This window comes from Melitaea cinxia, chromosome 2 (assembly GCF_905220565.1).
Source record: "Melitaea cinxia chromosome 2, ilMelCinx1.1, whole genome shotgun sequence".
NCBI classification, from domain to species: domain Eukaryota; kingdom Metazoa; phylum Arthropoda; class Insecta; order Lepidoptera; family Nymphalidae; genus Melitaea; species Melitaea cinxia.
The window spans coordinates 791,206-807,540 of record NC_059395.1 but is presented as its reverse complement, the minus strand read 5'-3'; the positions used below and the strand labels follow the sequence as shown (position 1 = coordinate 807,540).

The window sequence follows — 16,335 nt, the reverse complement described above, 5'->3', positions numbered from 1 at the left end:
AACGTGTAATCTAACGACGCATATTTGAATGTTGTTGTTATTATGTTAATAACCCTACTATAAGCCAGCTGCACACTATAAATAAAGACATTCTGTAGTATATTTAGTATCAGCATTGCACCCGTGCGAAGCCGGGGCGGACCGCTAGTATATTAATTAATTTATAGATACACAAACATTTTTGTTCATTGCGAAAGTATAAAAAAAATTTATTCGTTTTTAGTTCCTACTTCCTAGGTTTTTAATATTAAAGACAAGTCATCAATTTCCTCAAAAAAAAAATACAGTCGAATTGAGAACCTCCTCCTTTTTTGGAAGTCGGTTAAAAAAGTATTATTAAAATCGGTGCACTAAAAGTTTATGGAGCTAAAAATATACAGTCATATAGAGAACCTTCCTTCTTTTTTTGAAATCGGAAAATATTTCCTATTGTTTTGACATTATATTATCTTCTAAAAAAAATTGTTTTGACTTATATTGTGCGATCATAAAATTCCTTATAAAGAGTTTCCAGAACGTTTCTTTTGTACAGACAGACGGTTACAGTTTTTTTTTATAAGTAGATAATGTAGTAAGCGTCAAAGACGCGATATCAGATAAGGACCGTCTGTCGTGGATCACGCATCCGCATGTAACGATAATTTTCTTATCGTTTTCAAGGTTTTTTTTTTTATAATGTATCAATTTTTGCGAAATAATTATCTTCCACGTATTATTAATCTTATCTATAATAGCACGTATTTAATTGACTATTTTTCGTCTACCTACATTGTGTTACTGGTCGATGTAATTGAAGTGGGTGTTTTTGATGTTTACTCCTTAAGAATCGGTTTTCATATAAGGCCTCCTGTATAAAAAAAAAAAAAATAGGTGAAGTAAAATCTACTGAACGTATAACCTCGTTACGTTTCTCGTAACGCCATCTATCGCCTAACGCCATCTACCTTTATTTGATTAGTTTATTTACCATTTGATATAAGTATTTATCTTTTTCTTAGACTTTTTTTTGTGCCTATTTATACAGTCGATGTAAAGGAGTAAACTCCAGCCGTGCGTCGGAGCTGACACACACTTTTTTTCGTTTGAACAGACACAAAATGAGAATAGTTTTATAGGCTATGAAAATTACATGATTGCTTGTTATTAAAATCTTTAATATGAACTAAACAAACTGTGATTTACTTAAAAATACCAGTTTCGAATGTGTGAACACTTACACATACGTAAGAAATATATTACTGTAAAATGTCAATTAAAAATAATTTTCACAGCACACATACAAAGCATTAACTAATTTAAAATATACATATTTACAGATCAGTGGAAGAGACCCTTCGTCTAGTCCAAGCGTTCCAGTACACAGACAAACACGGTGAAGTCTGCCCGGCTAACTGGACACCCGGATCTAAGACCATCAAGCCTGACACCAAAGCAGCCCAGGAATACTTTGTAGATGCTAACTAAGCTATCAGTAGCTTTTTATACAATAGCCGTAGAATCCAGCGCTTAAAATTTTACTTGAAATGAAAGGAAATCTATGTGTTTATATGACCTTTGGTACAAGCTGGTCTTGTTAAATTTAATATAACCATTGTATAGAAATTTGCTGTTAATTTACAGTGATGTAACAGAACCTAAAAATAGAGCTATTATGAGAGAAACGGCATAAAATCAATGTTTCATCTTGTCGATACCATTTAATCTACCATCAAACATGAGCGTAATTGAATGTTCAGTTAAAAATTTACATTTTGAGTATAAAAGCGCTGGATTTCGTGTTTTTTTTTTTTTCATTTCTAAACTTGAAATGTTCCTTTGCCTATTATTTAAAAAAAAAATAGAATAATTTCTTGAATGAGAATGTCTGGTACAAAATAAAATATGCTCTCTCAGTTAGAAAAACTGTTACAAGTATTATTCATCGTAAAACATTGTCTCCATCAATTGTATCAATTTAAACTTCAACATTGTATGAACGTTATTTATATCACATGTAATGATTGAAATTATATTTTAATACGATATGCAGATGTATGCGAATCTCAGAACTGCATACTTATAGTAAATGTTATGAATGCCTTTAGTAACTTATCAGTATTGGACAGTGATGATGTAGCTATATATCGAGGCTGTAATTAAATACTGTCACGAAAATTGTTGGTTTTATTTTTCTTTTATCTAATAATAATACTTCATAATAAAAAAGTTATTAAGGGAATAATTCAATTAGGAGTAAAAAACGTGGGGTGCATTTTACTATATTTTCATAACTTTTTACTATGTTTTTATAACTCTCCGCACATAGATTCTTGCAAGTAGAATAAATGTTACATTTAATATATCAAGCATTCCACGCATTTAACTCTGAATTGAATTATTTTCTCTTTATAATTTAAATTTTATTATAATTATATTTTGAAGTAATTATGATTGGTTGTTCGATCGTCTACTACTGTAATATAAACTGTAATTAAAAATTATTTTCTACTTTTTAGTTCGATTAGCTATAAAAGCGTGGTTTCTTAGTTTTTAACCGACTTCCAAAAAAGGAGGAGGTTCTCAATTCGACTGTATTTTTTTTTTTTACGTATGTTACATCAGAACTTTTGACCGTGTGGACCGATTTCGACAAATTTTGTTTTACTCGAAAGGTGGTGTGTGTCAATTGGTCCCATTTAAATTTATTTGAGATCTAACAACTACTTTTCGAGTTATGTCTGTTGCAGTCACAACTCTTAACCAGTCAAAAGTACTATTGACAAGCGAAATCAGTCAAAAGTACTTTTGACTGAACAGGTTGGTCAAAAGTTGTTTTGACTGAAAATTATTGGTTATTAGTACTTTTGACTGCAAGTTTGAGGTTAAAAATACTTTTGAATGACGCTCTCCGTCAAAAGTAGTTTTAACTGCAAAAAAGCGTCAGTCAAAAGCACTATTAACTCGTTAGATGTGAATAAAAAAGATATTTATTAAATTTGAAATCAATCAACTTCAATTAACTTACGAAGGTCTGCCTTTCCTTTGTCTACATCTGGGATTGGTATGGTCACATTGTCTCCAACTTTCAGTGGTGGATGAGATTGATCGCTTGCTAGTTTTATTATCTTTGCTTGTTTTACTAAATTCAAATGAGATTTTTCTCTTGCTTCCAATATCATTGATTCGTTTCTGTTGTGTTCAAATATTTCTTCTTGTTCTTTGTTTTTCTCCTTGTTCTTTGATTTCTTCTTGTTCTTTACCTATTTTTTTTTTTTGTTTCAATTTTTTCTTGTTTGTCTTGGTTCTCTTCATTATCATCGAAGTTTTGATTCATTTCTGGCATTGCAACTTTCAAGTCTTGTTCGTTATGTAATCCGCTTATAATTTCCAAAGGTAGATTAGATGTTCTTAGCCCTACTTTAGGTTCCGTTCCAAACATTGCTTGATACGGAGACTGCTTTATCGCTGACTGAAATGGTCTGTTCTTCATGAATTGAACAAATTTAAGTCCATTCGACCACTTAGTGGGTTTATTCTCTTCCATCCAAGAAGCTAGCATATTTTCAACATCTTGTTTAGCCCTTTCCACGGAACCTTGACTTTGGCTATGACGTGGTTTCCCAGTTACTAGTTTTAGTTCCGGCCAATATGATGTTAATTCTTATATAACTGAGTTAACAAACTCTCTACTATTATCTGAGTGCAAAATACATGGTGCTCCAAAGGTCAATAAAATATCCATTAATTGATGTGCAACTTCAATAGCCCTTTTTGATGTCAGTGGTCGCTAAATTACAAATTTAGTCAAATGATCTTGATAAACCATAATAAATTTATGCCCGCGATCTTCTTGCGACTGCATGTCAAACAGATCGACTTGGTCGCGGTTGTTCATTTCAGTGTGTCATAAATGACAGGTTCTGTTTGAAACTAATTTTTTTTTATACCACAAACTTCAATGATGTTAAAGCGTTGTAGTCTACTGTACTGTAAAGGTGTTTTCTTTTCATTAAATTTCGCGTCTTCCACAACCATTGCAAACTTTTCAAATGTTTCTTTTGTCATCACATTGAAATTACTATCTTTCATATCTTCCATCGCTAAAATTCTATGCAAAAAGCCTTTTTTCTTTTCGTAGTCACTCATTTTTGTTCTAATATCAGAACGTTCTCCACTAATAATGAGTAATATAAAAGTATATATGTGCGTTTGTCGTTATTTTTATCGACCACCTTAACATTTTAAGAGTTGACTGATACAACTAGTCAAAACCACTTTTGACGAAATCATTTAGTCAAAAATACTTTTAACCAGCTCCATTGGGCAATAGTACTGTTAACTGTTATTTTAGTCAAAAGTATTATTGACTAAACCAAACGGTCAAAAGTACTTTTGACTGATTTTGCTAGTCAATAGTGCTTTTGACTGGTTAAGAGTTTTGACTGCTACATAATATAATAATGCGTTTTTACTTGACGCTTTTTTCGTCGACCTACGTTGTATTATACCGCATAACTTTCTACTGGGTGTACCGATTTTGATAATTCTTTTTTTGTTGGAAAGAAGATATCCCTAGTTTAGTACCATGATAAGGAAACCAGGATCTGATGATGGGATCTTAGAGAAATCGAGGGAAACTCTTGAAAATCCGCAATAACTTTTTACTGGGTGTACCGATTTTAATAATTTTTAATTTAATCGAAAGCTGATGTTTGTCATGTGGTCACATATAAATTTTATTGAGATCTGATAACTACTTTTTGAGTAATCTTTGATAACGCGTAGTTACTTGACTATTTTCGTCGATCTACGTTGTATCACTCGTCGATGTAATTGAAGTCGGGTTTTTTTTTCCTTTGCGAGCAAACACAATTATTTTAAACTATAATTTATTTATTTTAGTTCGATTTTTCAATTAATTATTTGCGGAAATGTGATAGTATTAAAATGCCTTACGAACTATTTCGTAATCTAGTTATTTCGTCTAAACCTTCACTGTTGCATAGGGTTTTTCCTTGTTAACTTAGAGTAGGTAATCAAGTTCTTCAATCCGAATAGAATAACTAGGAATAGTTAGTGTGGAGTGAAGCCACGAACTTACGCTACGCGAAGCGGGCGGGAAACGGCTAGTAAGGAATAATAATCAAACTTTGTTTATGATTATATGTGTCTATTGTCAGTGTCTATCTTGTTGGTGTTAAATAAATAAATAAATAAACAAGGTAAAAATGAAACTAGCTTGAAAAAGTAACTGCCCCCGTTGTGCTGTGCCGAGTGCCCGAGCGAAAAAGTCAGAAACTGCAGGCATGCCCAGATCGCGCGCTAGCTTTATCTCTTACTTCCTTACAGAGGATCCACGAAAGAATTTATTAATCCTGGCGGTCGTAATAAGGATATTGGGAAACTGTTATTGAATTATTGCATTGTCATCGGTCATTGATACGTGTGCATAGTTTCAATTAATCAAACTTCTGAAAATTGGTGAAAATTATGCTCAAAGATTCCATTACATACATACATACAACCGAAGCTAATAAAAGCGTGGTAAAAACCTAACAGTGAACAGTTACAGATATAAAATTGCGAAAATTAATAACAAAAAAATTATGTGGTGTCATGGGACACCAGGTAGGAACGAAGTGCCTTTGGATAGTATAGAAGCAACACAATTTGAAAAAAAAAGTTGAATTTTTTTATATATTTTCTAGTTCTTGATTTTTTTATTTTTTTATTTTGTTGATTGGTTTTTAATTAAGTACATAAAAGTATTTAGGAAATTAGTATTTTAGAAAATAACAAATACCGTAAAATAAAATAAACAAAATAATAATTTAAACTAATGATAATATAAAACATGTCTTTATTTATTTTTGTCGACAGTATAAAATTACAAAAATAATTTAAAAAAAAAGTTTACTAGTAATATTTTTACAAATTATGTGTTTTACAAACGTCATGTTATACAGTCGTGTGACTGATATAACGTCACTTCCGTTAAATATTTTTCTTATGGTTTTAGTATCACATTTTTTTCAGTTCGGTCGCCCAGCCAAATGTCAAGCCTACCTGGAACTTCGTTCCAATTAAAAATAACATTCCTCAATTACTTTTTTTTTGTTTTTATGTAAGTGATAACGGTGATGACAATAACATCTTTAAACCGAAACGTTACTAAGTCCGTTGTTTAATATCAGTTTTCAAACGCCGAATACTTTAAGATTACCGACTGTAGTACTAGGTATATGTAAATCGTCACGAGTTCAAATAAACATACTGACAAACCTTAAGATTTATTGCTTTGATTGTAAGCTTAAAGCTAATAATAAAACAAAACATAAATAGTTACACCAATGAAACATGACATTGGTGTAGCGATGCAGTTAGTGACATTATATTACAGCTGACAACTCCAAATTCGTTTCTTGTTCGGATTAAATATTTTTGAAGTAAAACTTCTGCACACTTGACTTGGGCAGTAAGCTGGTGAACGCATGAAGAGATCGTTACGAAAACTGCGATCGAGCAAGGCGAACGGAAGTTGAGAGGGAGATAGAAGTTAGTGAAGATAGAAAGAGAGTTACGTTTCGTAACTTTTACTTGAGTCGTGTAGTTTAAAGCACACTCGTTTTTTATTTAAGTAGGTAGGTACTTATACAAATAAATAATATATAGGTAATAAAACATCTAGAAAATTCTCCTTTTCTAGATGTTAATTGAAATTTTTTACCAAGTGCAGAAAGAAGGTACCTATATGAGTCAACGCGTCGTCAATTTGGTGAGATATGTTCATCACCAAATTGACAACGCGTTGGCGCAACGATCACAACACTAGTTTGTGGGTGCTTTGCTGGCGGTTGCGGGATCGATCCCCGCACATGACAAACATTTGTATTGGCCATACGGAAGTTTGTCGTGGTCTGGTTATGTGTTTAGTCCTCAAGGGGTCTCCCCACCGTGCCTCTGAGAGCGCGGTAAGCCATCGGTCCCGGTTGTTATCATGTACACCTGATAGTGATCGTTATCCATAGTAGGGAATTTATCCGCTAAGGCGCATTGGAGCAGACATGGGGAAAGAGGTCAGTCCAGCAGTGGGATAGTATAGGCTGAAGCATCTACAAATAAAAAAAAATTCGTATGCTTCAAATTCATAGAGAAGCCATTGAACTATTATTACTAGCGAGAGAAGCATAATTATTATGCGTTTACTGAGGATTTAAAATGAACATGCAAAACTAAGTTTGTAACTTGTCCTTCGTAAGTGGTATTGTGGAAAAATATAATTGATATACCGCATTTTGTACTTTTTCTTATTTTGTAATTGTAATACATTTTAATTATTTTTTCTGGTGTAAAATAAAGAATAGATTATTATTACGCTTTAAAATTTAGAAAAAAAATTAATGATAGGTATAATATGAATGAACTGTGTAAATCTTATCTTACTTTCTTTTATCCAATTATTGTTTTTCCTCGTTTTTACTACGATGAACTCCTCTAAATGATGATTTTTCGAAATTGATATAGGGAAAAACATAAAATAAGTAAGTAACGTATTTTTAAGTCAATTGAAATAAATAAAAACTTATATTAACAATCGACAAAATTCCTAAGCGTATAAGCAGTTATATATATAAATTTTATTAAGTAGGTATATAGGTATACCGTATACCTCCCGTATACTAAATACTTAAGTAGAATTTGTGTGAAGCCAAGATGGTTTCCTGGTTATCAATAAATAATAATAGGTACTTAATAAAAAGTACAAATCGTAATGAATGACTATGGAATCGTAATAACTATGGCGGTATTTTATTATCATTCATATTTATATATATTACGGATATTTTTGTCAACCTATTAAATAAAATGATAAAATGATAATGTAAGCAGAAACCCGTAAGCAAATATAAATAGTCAAGTAATAAAATGATTATAAAAATAATTAACAAATGTTTCAAAAATAAAATCTTCGAGTCAATCCGAAACATCACTTAGTACGTCTTACACTACTACACTTGTACTTTTGTTTACAATAAACAATATTTCATCTAAGCAATTCCGCCAGGCGCCATTGTTGCTTGAAAAAATAATTGACCAATAAGAGGTCAGGATTGCCGTTTGTTTTTTGTCGAGCATCGGCTAAAGTAATAAGCAGTCGTCTGACGAGTATATTTTAATAATTAAATTATATTTTAATAAATTTTAAGAAATATGGGTTTCAATAATTATAGTGATTACGGAAGTGGTTCTTCGTCGGAATCAGTAAGCATTTTTATTTATTTTGAACATTTAATCAACATTGTTATTGAATTTATTCTACCTACCTACTCAAAATGTTACTGAATTATAAAAAATACAAATGCCAGTATAGTCAATTTTTTTTTTTAAATAAATGAAAAACTGATTATATTTTAATACATTCAATTTATACCAAAACTAGAAAATTAAGATGTATGTAACATTAATTGAATAATTTTTAGCAGCACACATATAGATCATAGTTGCTTATTTGAGTAGTTCTTTACGTACAGTCGTCTATTTAGATTAATATTTATATTTTTTAACTAACAAGACACAAATTTGTATGTTTTGTGTTGTGCTTTTTATTATAGTATAAAAATGCTATTTTAATATTATTGTTACTACTTCATTAAAAAAAAAACTTCTATAAGAAATTATATGCTTAAAATCTCAGATCTTAAAATGTTACATATACGGAATTTTAATAAATTTTGATTTTTGGAAAGAAGTTCCTTAAGGCAGGCTTGACATTTGGGTGGGCGACCGAATTGAAAAAAATGAAACCGTAACAAAAATATATAACGGAAGTGATGTAATATCAGCTACACGACTGTATAATATGACGTTTGTAAAACTAAAATATTATTAGTAAACTTTTTTTTTAAATTATTTATGTAATTTTATTCTGTCGATAAAAATAAATAAAGATAGGTACCTATATGTTTTTTTTTATTTCACTTAATAGTTTGAATTATTATTATTATTGTGTTTGATTTATTTTATTTTACGGAATTCGTTATTTTCTAAAATACTAAATTTCCTAAACACTTTTATGTACTTAATTTAAAAACCAATCAACAAAATTATAAAAAAATCAAGAACTAGAAAATATATGTAGGTATATAAAATTCAACATTTTTTTTTAAATTTTGTTGCTTCTATACTATCCGAAGGTACTTCCTTTCTACCTGGTGTCCCATGACACCACATAATTTATAGAACCTACTTTATACTTTCAAAAAATCGCTATACAGTATAAACTTAGTTAAATTAGGTTGAAATAACGATTTAAAGATACCTATGTAAACATTATATTATTATTTACCCTATGGTTAAAAGAGCCATGGCCCGAGGCGGCATTCTGGGAGGAGCGACGCCGAGTATAAGGGGCGGCGCAACTATGTATATTACAAGGGATGTGAATCGCAAACGAAAAAAAACCGACTTAAATTACATCGACGAGTAATACACTATATATACATATACATATATACATAAACATACATAAATATATAAACATACACACACACATACATCTATATACATACATAAAATTAAACATATACTACACTAGCTTCTGCGCGCGACTTCGTCCGCGTGGAGGCGCGCGCGCAATACTTGATCATTATTTTGCTGCGATGTTATTTTAAAACTGCGATATCTCCTGAGATACTCATTGAAATCGAATTATGTGAAAGGCTATTTTGTTTTAAATTAAATACTTGTAATGAATAACGTATTTATTTAGATAAGGATTAATATCATGTTTATAAAAACATCTTCGCAAATAATGCATTATTTCAGAACAAACTTGGTTAGCATAAAAAGGTTATAGTGAGCTAACCTTAAAAGATATGCTGTCGCGGATTTTTTTTTAGAACTTTTAAAGAGGATCAATTCTGTCATACATGATTTTTGCGAAACTTTATTTGATTTCACAGCGCACGCAGCGGAAGCTTTCAAAAGGAAAAAAAGAACGCCCGATTTTGAAACATTCTTCATTGGTGCTCCGCTCCTATTGGTCTTAGCGTGATTATATATAGCCTATAACCTTCCTCGATAAATGGGCTATCTAACTCTAAAATAATTTTCTAAATCGGACCAGTAGTTTCTGAGATTAGCGCGTTCAAACAAACAAAAAAACAAACTTCAGCTTTATAATATTAGTATATAGCCTATAACCTTTCTCGATAAATGGGCTATCTAACAGTAAAAGAATTTTACAAATCGGACCAGTAGTTTCTGAGATTAGCGCGTTCAAACAAACAAACAAACCAACAAACTCTTCAGCTTTATAATATTAGTATAGATATATACATCTCATACATCTGTACTGATTTTGGAAAGCAGATGATTGTTTTTAAAAGTGGACAGCGATGGTCAATAGTCGTTCAGTCACGTTTATTTTGCGTAATTTTTATAATAAATCGTTTTTAATTTTATAAATTCAAGTTGTGTTAATAAATCATAAGATATTGCACCATTTTAATAGAACTTTAAGTAAAAAATACATATACCTTGTGCGACCCTGTATTGTCGGGGAATTAGAGTAAAATATGATCTCATCTGATGCATTGTACTATATAGGCGAGGCGGGTTCGATATCCGCACATGATAAAAGTAGACTAGGGTTATCTGCAGATTTGAGATTAGTGAAGACATAAATAAAAATCTCACAATCAACGGCCCACACTAGGGTTCAATTCGGCAAACATCTGCCAATACAATATATACCATGTACGGGAATGGCAAATTAGCAACCGCCAAGACAACTGACATACGCCAGTACTGTGACCGCTGCGCTAATGCGTCGTTAAATCGTCAGTGAAGATCTTAACTTAAGATATGGTTAATTTCCCATAGAATACGCCCTGGGGCAACCAAGATACGTGGACACAATATCAGTCTCCATTACGCGAATCGGAGACCACCAGAAGGCAAAGATTATCGAGTTTTTCAGAGAGTAAGTAAAAAAAAGAGTAGGTATAAATACCTACATGAATACTTTTGTTATTTTTGGTATGAAAAAAATTTGAGGAATAAAATCTACTGATCGAATGATCTTGTTACGTTTCTTGTAACGCCATCTATCGCGTAAAGGCGTAACGACGTTTTCTAATAACGTCATTTCGTCGTAACGTATCATCGATAGATGGCGTTATTTGATTCGTTTATTTACCATTTATATGATAATAATCTTTTTCTTAGACTAGTAAGCCTTTTTTGTGCCTATTTAGACAGTCGATCTGAAGGAGTAAACTCCAATCGTATGTCGGAGCTGACACATGCACTTTTTTTATCAATCTATGCTTATAATAAAACAAATAGGACCAATTCTCTACATTTCCTTTGGAAAAATTTCATCAACATTTTTGAATATCATATCAAAAATTGACCGTTCCAGCGGGGATCTAACCCGCTTCTCCGACTGACCGTGTCGGCGCTCTAGCCAATTAAGCTATGGAACGATGTACCCGCTAGATCGAAATTTTTGATATGATGATTTTTATATTCGGTTTAAGCGAACCGAAATTTCATCAACTTCCTAAAAACATCTTAATACAACGTTCTCATAACATTTCAAAAACATTCTCATAGATTTCATAGTCTTTCATATTTCTGTATGACAATTTGGTCTGCAGACTGCTTTTGTCCATTCTTATTTGAGGTTTATGAGATTTTTTCATATGGTTGGCAATGTTTTGAAAAATAAACCGGAAGTTTTAGTATCGATAATGAAATGAAATCTTTTTTTTTTTCTGTTACTCAGTATTTTGCCATCACGCCGATATTTCTAGTGAAACGGCGGAATGGATGAACGGAGATATACATTATACGTAAAACCTGGCTTAATTTGATTCCACTACTATAAGCTAACACATGGAACTGAAAAAACTTAAAATCATCCCAAAATTTAGCAAGGTTTTCTTAGGGGACCTGTCCAACCAATATTAAAATTTCATTTTAGAACTGAACACATACCATACTTATAGTGAGGTCGGGCACAGCATGAAATATCCTGCTCAACATTTGAGACAGCTCGATTGAGGATATAACTTAATGCTGTTCCCAAGTAGTGTTATGATTCTGCGGTGAGTTGGGTAGTCAGAGCTGGTCAGGGCTAGAGATGGCAACACGCTTGCAATGTTTCTGGCATTGCAAGCGTTTACAGGCTACGGTATCCGCTAACCATCAGGCGAATTGTACGCTTTGCCACCTTCTTTTTGTATAAAACATATCAAAAAATTGAAAGTGAAACATCAAAAAAATTATGTTTCAGTACACTGCTCCATTGATGCTGCAATGGAAGAATTCAGGCTAAACGGCTTAGATTCGCCGTATGATCCTGAAGAGGATACGTCGAATAATTTGTGTAATGTCAACAACAGAGGTGAGTAAAGTGATTGTTTGTAGAATCTGTAATTGTCTAATCCTATCTTTTTGGAAAGAAGGAAATTTTACAAAGAGTAGTTTTTTCCTACTGATGGAAACTATTGTGGTCAAGTTTTTTTTTCTTTTAGGTTCATGGTAGGAATACACAAACAGAGATAAACAGACATTCCAGGTCTCAAACTTTGCGAAAATAAATGTAACAAGGCTGTGGTACTCAGAAGTAAGGTAGTCTCTAGCCCTGTACTGGTGAAAGAAATTGGGAATAATGTAGTTCTCAATCGACAAAAAAATATCTTGATTAATATCTTAGCGTTATATTACTTATTTTGCGTTAGCATCGCTTGCGGGTATGGGTCCATCGAGCATGTATCTCCGTCAGAAATCTTGGCCAGCCCCTGACGTAACACCAAGCACACGCCTACCTAGAGCCGTCCGGTCCGCGCCTAGTGCTGCGGACATCATGCTAGCAGTGAGACCTGCTGAGGGTACGTATATTTTGAGGATACAATTGGAAATATTTAACTCGAACTATGAAGCTACCCAATTGGGGAAGTCCCTCTTTCTGGCAGAAGGTCACAAACAGTAAGGTGACCAAAGTTGGGCATACGTTGTATTAATAACGAGCATAGTATAAGTTAGGTTTGTCGAGGTGTCGAAAACTATTGATATTTTTAGTCATATTTACTCATTCTTCTAGTTTCGTCAGCTCCAGCACCTGTGGTTATGGGGGATGTGATTACAGAGCAACAGCTCCGAGTTCTCAACTCCCTACCTAATAACGTCCTCTACTCGCTGTTGAAAGAGCTAGAGCAGAGTCGTGCTCAAGAAATTAATGGCAAAAAAAAGGCTGAGGTATGTACATTATTTTTTATAATCCCCAATTAGAAATTATCTCAATTATTCTCAACTAGCTATTCGCCCCGGCTTCACACGGGTTCAATGCTTACGCTAAATATACTATAGAATGTTTTTGTATTGCTTACAATAACATTTTTTTAATCATTTATAAAGTAAAGAATAAAAAAGTGGGTTATCCCTAAGAGATAGACATCCAGAACTTTTTTGTAGACCTTTTTAAGGTGTACAGTACTGTAGTACTTTATTTTGATCTATCTTCACTAACATATAACATTTTTCGTAACGCTCTCGTCACGCATTGAATAGCTCAATCCCCGAGTCGAGCGTGGGTAAGGAAGCTTAACACCAACAGCTTGCGGTCGTCAGGTGATGGAGTGTCGCTTCTGCAAGAACAACGGCGAGCGCGAGTCGTACTACCGCTCGCACCGGCTGCGCGCGCACGGGCGCGTGGCGTGCCCCGTGCTGCGCGCCTACCGCTGCCGGCGCTGCGGCGCGGCCGGCGACCGCGCGCACACGCTCAAGTACTGCCCGCTGGCCTCCGCCGCCGGTAACACACAGTCGTACTACCGCTGCCGGCGACCGCGCGCACACGCTCAAGTACTGCCCGCTGGCCTCCGCCGCCGGTAACACACAGTCGTACTACCGCTGCCGGCGACCGCGCGCACACGCTCAAGTACTGCCCGCTGGCCTCCGCCGCCGGTAACACACAGTCGTACTACCGCTGCCGGCGACCGCGCGCACACGCTCAAGTACTGCCCGCTGGCCTCCGCCGCCGGTAACACACAGTCGTACTACCGCTGCCGGCGACCGCGCGCACACGCTCAAGTACTGCCCGCTGGCCTCCGCCGCCGGTAACACACAGTCGTACTACCGCTGCCGGCGACCGCGCGCACACGCTCAAGTACTGCCCGCTGGCCTCCGCCGCCGGTAACACACAGTCGTACTACCGCTGCCGGCGACCGCGCGCACACGCTCAAGTACTGCCCGCTGGCCTCCGCCGCCGGTAACACACAGTCGTACTACCGCTGCCGGCGCTGCGGCGCGGCCGGCGACCGCGCGCACACGCTCAAGTACTGCCCGCTGGCCTCCGCCGCCGGTAACACACAGTCGTACTACCGCTGCCGGCGACCGCGCGCACACGCTCAAGTACTGCCCGCTGGCCTCCGCCGCCGGTAACACACAGTCGTACTACCGCTGCCGGCGACCGCGCGCACACGCTCAAGTACTGCCCGCTGGCCTCCGCCGCCGGTAACACACAGTCGTACTACCGCTGCCGGCGACCGCGCGCACACGCTCAAGTACTGCCCGCTGGCCTCCGCCGCCGGTAACACACAGTCGTACTACCGCTGCCGGCGACCGCGCGCACACGCTCAAGTACTGCCCGCTGGCCTCCGCCGCCGGTAACACACAGTCGTACTACCGCTGCCGGCGACCGCGCGCACACGCTCAAGTACTGCCCGCTGGCCTCCGCCGCCGGTAACACACAGTCGTACTACCGCTGCCGGCGACCGCGCGCACACGCTCAAGTACTGCCCGCTGGCCTCCGCCGCCGGTAACACACAGTCGTACTACCGCTGCCGGCGACCGCGCGCACACGCTCAAGTACTGCCCGCTGGCCTCCGCCGCCGGTAACACACAGTCGTACTACCGCTGCCGGCGACCGCGCGCACACGCTCAAGTACTGCCCGCTGGCCTCCGCCGCCGGTAACACACAGTCGTACTACCGCTGCCGGCGACCGCGCGCACACGCTCAAGTACTGCCCGCTGGCCTCCGCCGCCGGTAACACACAGTCGTACTACCGCTGCCGGCGACCGCGCGCACACGCTCAAGTACTGCCCGCTGGCCTCCGCCGCCGGTAACACACAGTCGTACTACCGCTGCCGGCGACCGCGCGCACACGCTCAAGTACTGCCCGCTGGCCTCCGCCGCCGGTAACACACAGTCGTACTACCGCTGCCGGCGACCGCGCGCACACGCTCAAGTACTGCCCGCTGGCCTCCGCCGCCGGTAACACACAGTCGTACTACCGCTGCCGGCGACCGCGCGCACACGCTCAAGTACTGCCCGCTGGCCTCCGCCGCCGGTAACACACAGTCGTACTACCGCTGCCGGCGACCGCGCGCACACGCTCAAGTACTGCCCGCTGGCCTCCGCCGCCGGTAACACACAGTCGTACTACCGCTGCCGGCGACCGCGCGCACACGCTCAAGTACTGCCCGCTGGCCTCCGCCGCCGGTAACACACAGTCGTACTACCGCTGCCGGCGACCGCGCGCACACGCTCAAGTACTGCCCGCTGGCCTCCGCCGCCGGTAACACACAGTCGTACTACCGCTGCCGGCGACCGCGCGCACACGCTCAAGTACTGCCCGCTGGCCTCCGCCGCCGGTAACACACAGTCGTACTACCGCTGCCGGCGACCGCGCGCACACGCTCAAGTACTGCCCGCTGGCCTCCGCCGCCGGTAACACACAGTCGTACTACCGCTGCCGGCGACCGCGCGCACACGCTCAAGTACTGCCCGCTGGCCTCCGCCGCCGGTAACACACAGTCGTACTACCGCTGCCGGCGACCGCGCGCACACGCTCAAGTACTGCCCGCTGGCCTCCGCCGCCGGTAACACACAGTCGTACTACCGCTGCCGGCGACCGCGCGCACACGCTCAAGTACTGCCCGCTGGCCTCCGCCGCCGGTAACACACAGTCGTACTACCGCTGCCGGCGACCGCGCGCACACGCTCAAGTACTGCCCGCTGGCCTCCGCCGCCGGTAACACACAGTCGTACTACCGCTGCCGGCGACCGCGCGCACACGCTCAAGTACTGCCCGCTGGCCTCCGCCGCCGGTAACACACAGTCGTACTACCGCTGCCGGCGACCGCGCGCACACGCTCAAGTACTGCCCGCTGGCCTCCGCCGCCGGTAACACACAGTCGTACTACCGCTGCCGGCGACCGCGCGCACACGCTCAAGTACTGCCCGCTGGCCTCCGCCGCCGGTAACACACAGTCGTACTACCGCTGCCGGCGACCGCGCGCACACGCTCAAGTACTGCCCGCTGGCCTCCGCCGCCGGTAACACACAGT

At 38.8% G+C, this 16,335-nt stretch overlaps 2 protein-coding genes across 2 annotated transcripts in view; one reads left to right on the top strand and one right to left on the bottom strand.

The window, feature by feature from the left end:
* Nucleotides 1-2,154, top strand: part of LOC123662803 (peroxiredoxin 1) — a 29,269-nt gene extending 27,115 nt beyond the window's left edge. Inside the window, exon 5 of the mRNA XM_045597602.1 lies at nucleotides 1,317-2,154. Within this exon, the coding sequence (XP_045453558.1) occupies nucleotides 1,317-1,464 (148 nt within the window). The 3' untranslated portion in view covers nucleotides 1,465-2,154. The remainder of the gene's footprint in view (nucleotides 1-1,316) is intronic.
* An 827-nt stretch (nucleotides 2,155-2,981) lies between these two features.
* LOC123666855 (KRAB-A domain-containing protein 2-like) lies at nucleotides 2,982-3,538 on the bottom strand. Its single transcript, XM_045600882.1, has 2 exons — nucleotides 3,240-3,538; nucleotides 2,982-3,168 (listed from the first exon to the last, which is right to left on the bottom strand). Exons 1-2 carry the CDS (start codon nucleotides 3,536-3,538, stop codon nucleotides 2,982-2,984), a joined length of 486 nt encoding a protein of 161 aa, XP_045456838.1.
* Between the last annotated feature and the right edge of the window lie 12,797 nt (nucleotides 3,539-16,335).

Coding starts and splice junctions, on each gene's coding strand:
- LOC123666855 (XM_045600882.1), bottom strand. CDS start 3,538: ATGCTAGCTTCTTGGATGGAAGAGAATAAACCCACTAAGTGGTCGAAT. Junction 3,169..3,239: donor GAAACAAAAAAAAAAAATAG/GTAAAGAACAAG, acceptor TGAACACAACAG/AAACGAATCAATGATATTGG.